The following is a 1,983-nucleotide window of genomic DNA, read 5'->3' on the forward strand; positions in this document are numbered from 1 at the left end:
GAAGAACCCGTCCAGAGGACCTATACAATTTTTTTCTTTTTGATTTTTTACCTGGATTACTGAGATGCATCAGGACAAATTGTGCAAGAATATAAAACGATATGTTTTGTTTCAGAATCCGACATTAGGAATCAGAAACGACCTGTTTTCAGTGCAAAACAATCAACCGACCAACAGCTGTGAAGTGAAGAATCACAATGCAGACAAGAAACACAGATGTGTAATTACAATGAATAGTGACAGTACAAATGATGATGCAGCAGCAGGTGTGTAAACACTGATTGTGATTTTTGGGCGTGCTGCAGGTTATAGAGTCTGACAGCTGCTGGGAGGAAGGATCTGTGGTAAAAAAATGATTGGAAATCACTGGATGGGCCCCACAAGGATATAAAAACAAGCTTGTGTTTCTGTGTGTGTGGGGGGACCACTGTTACCCTCAGCTGTTATAAAGTCTGGTTTCTGTGTCGTCCTCTGCTGGTGCAGGCCAGGATCAGCAGGCGGAGCCGTCCAGGTGTGGACGGCGGCGGATCGGATCAGGAGCTGGAGGCTGAGGAGGAGGAGCTTCCTCTGAAGTACGGGGCGAAGCACGTCATCATGCTCTTCATTCCCGTCACCCTCTGCATGGTGGTGGTGGTCGCCACCATCAAGTCCGTCAGCTTCTACTCCGAAAAGACCAACCAGCAGCTGTAGGTGGACACGGCCGGCGCCTCCCTCCTCCCTCCTCCCTCCTGAACACAGGTAACCGTGGCGTTTGTTTCCACAGGATCTACACGCCGTTCACAGAGGACACCCCGAACGTCGCCCGCCGCCTCCTCAACTCCGTCCTCAACACCATCATCATGATCAGCGTCATCGTGGTCATGACCATCCTGCTGGTGGTCCTCTACAAGTACCGCTGCTACAGGGTTAGCCCCGCCTCCTCCAGCTCAGACTCCTCCTCCTTGTGCAGTGAGGCAGACAGGAAGTCTTTTGTCGACATTGTTGACCTTGTTGTTGATCTTGTTGTTGATCTTGTTTGTTTGTTAATGTTGTTGATCTTGTTTGGTGTTGTTGTTGTTGAACTTGTTGTTTATTGTTTGTTGTTATTGACCTTGTTGTTGATCTTATTGTTTGTTGTTGTTGTTGATCTTGTTTGGTGTTGTTGTTGTTTACCTTGTTGTTTATTGTTTGTTGTTATTGACCTTGTTGTTGATCTTATTGTTTGTTGTTGTTGTTGATCTTGTTTGGTGTTGTTGTTGTTTACCTTGTTGTTTATTGTTTGTTGTTATTGACCTTGTTGTTGATCTTGTTATTTGGTTGTTGTTGTTTATCCTGCTTGTTGTTGTTGATCTTGTTTGTTGTTGTTGTTGATCTTGTTTGGTGTTGTTGTTGTTTACCTTGTTGTTTATTGTTTGTTGTTATTGACCTTGTTGTTGATCTTGTTATTTGGTTGTTGTTGTTTATCCTGCTTGTTGTTGTTGATCTTGTTTGTTGTTGTTGTTGATCTTATTTGTGTGTTGTTGTTGACCTTGTGGTTTGTTGTGTGTTTGTTGTTATTGACCTTGTTGATCTTGTTTGTTTATTGACCTTGTTGTTGATCTTGTTTGTTTGTTGTTGTTGTTGTTGACCTTGTGGTTTGAAGTTGTTTGTTGTTATTGACCTTGTTGATCTTGTTTGTTTGTTATTGACCTTGTTGTTGATTTTGTTTGTTTGTTGTTGTTGACCTTGTGGTTTGTAGTTCTTTGTTGTTATTGACCTTGTTGATCTTGTTTGTTTATTGACCTTGTTGTTGATCTTGTTTGTTTGTTGTTGTTGTTGACCTTGTGGTTTGAAGTTGTTTGTTGTTATTGACCTTGTTGATCTTGTTTGTTTGTTATTGACCTTGTTGTTGATTTTGTTTGTTTGTTGTTGTTGACCTTGTGGTTTGTAGTTCTTTGTTGTTATTGACCTTGTTGATCTTGTTTGTTTATTAACCTTGTTGTTGTTGTTGATCTTGTTGTTGAT

The 1,983-nt window shown here is 41.5% G+C and overlaps 1 protein-coding gene across 1 annotated transcript in view; it reads left to right on the forward strand.

Annotated features, from left to right (window-relative positions):
- Positions 1 to 473: 473 nt before the first annotated feature.
- Positions 474 to 1,983, forward strand: part of psen2 (presenilin 2) — a gene marked incomplete at its 5' end in the record, with an annotated part of 5,465 nt that continues 3,955 nt past the window's right edge. Inside the window, 2 exon segments of the mRNA XM_014032091.1 lie at positions 474 to 686; positions 764 to 905. Of these exon segments, the coding sequence (XP_013887545.1) occupies positions 474 to 686; positions 764 to 905 (355 nt within the window).

This window comes from Austrofundulus limnaeus, unplaced genomic scaffold (assembly GCF_001266775.1).
Source record: "Austrofundulus limnaeus strain Quisiro unplaced genomic scaffold, Austrofundulus_limnaeus-1.0 Scaffold1372, whole genome shotgun sequence".
Lineage (NCBI taxonomy): Eukaryota > Metazoa > Chordata > Actinopteri > Cyprinodontiformes > Rivulidae > Austrofundulus > Austrofundulus limnaeus.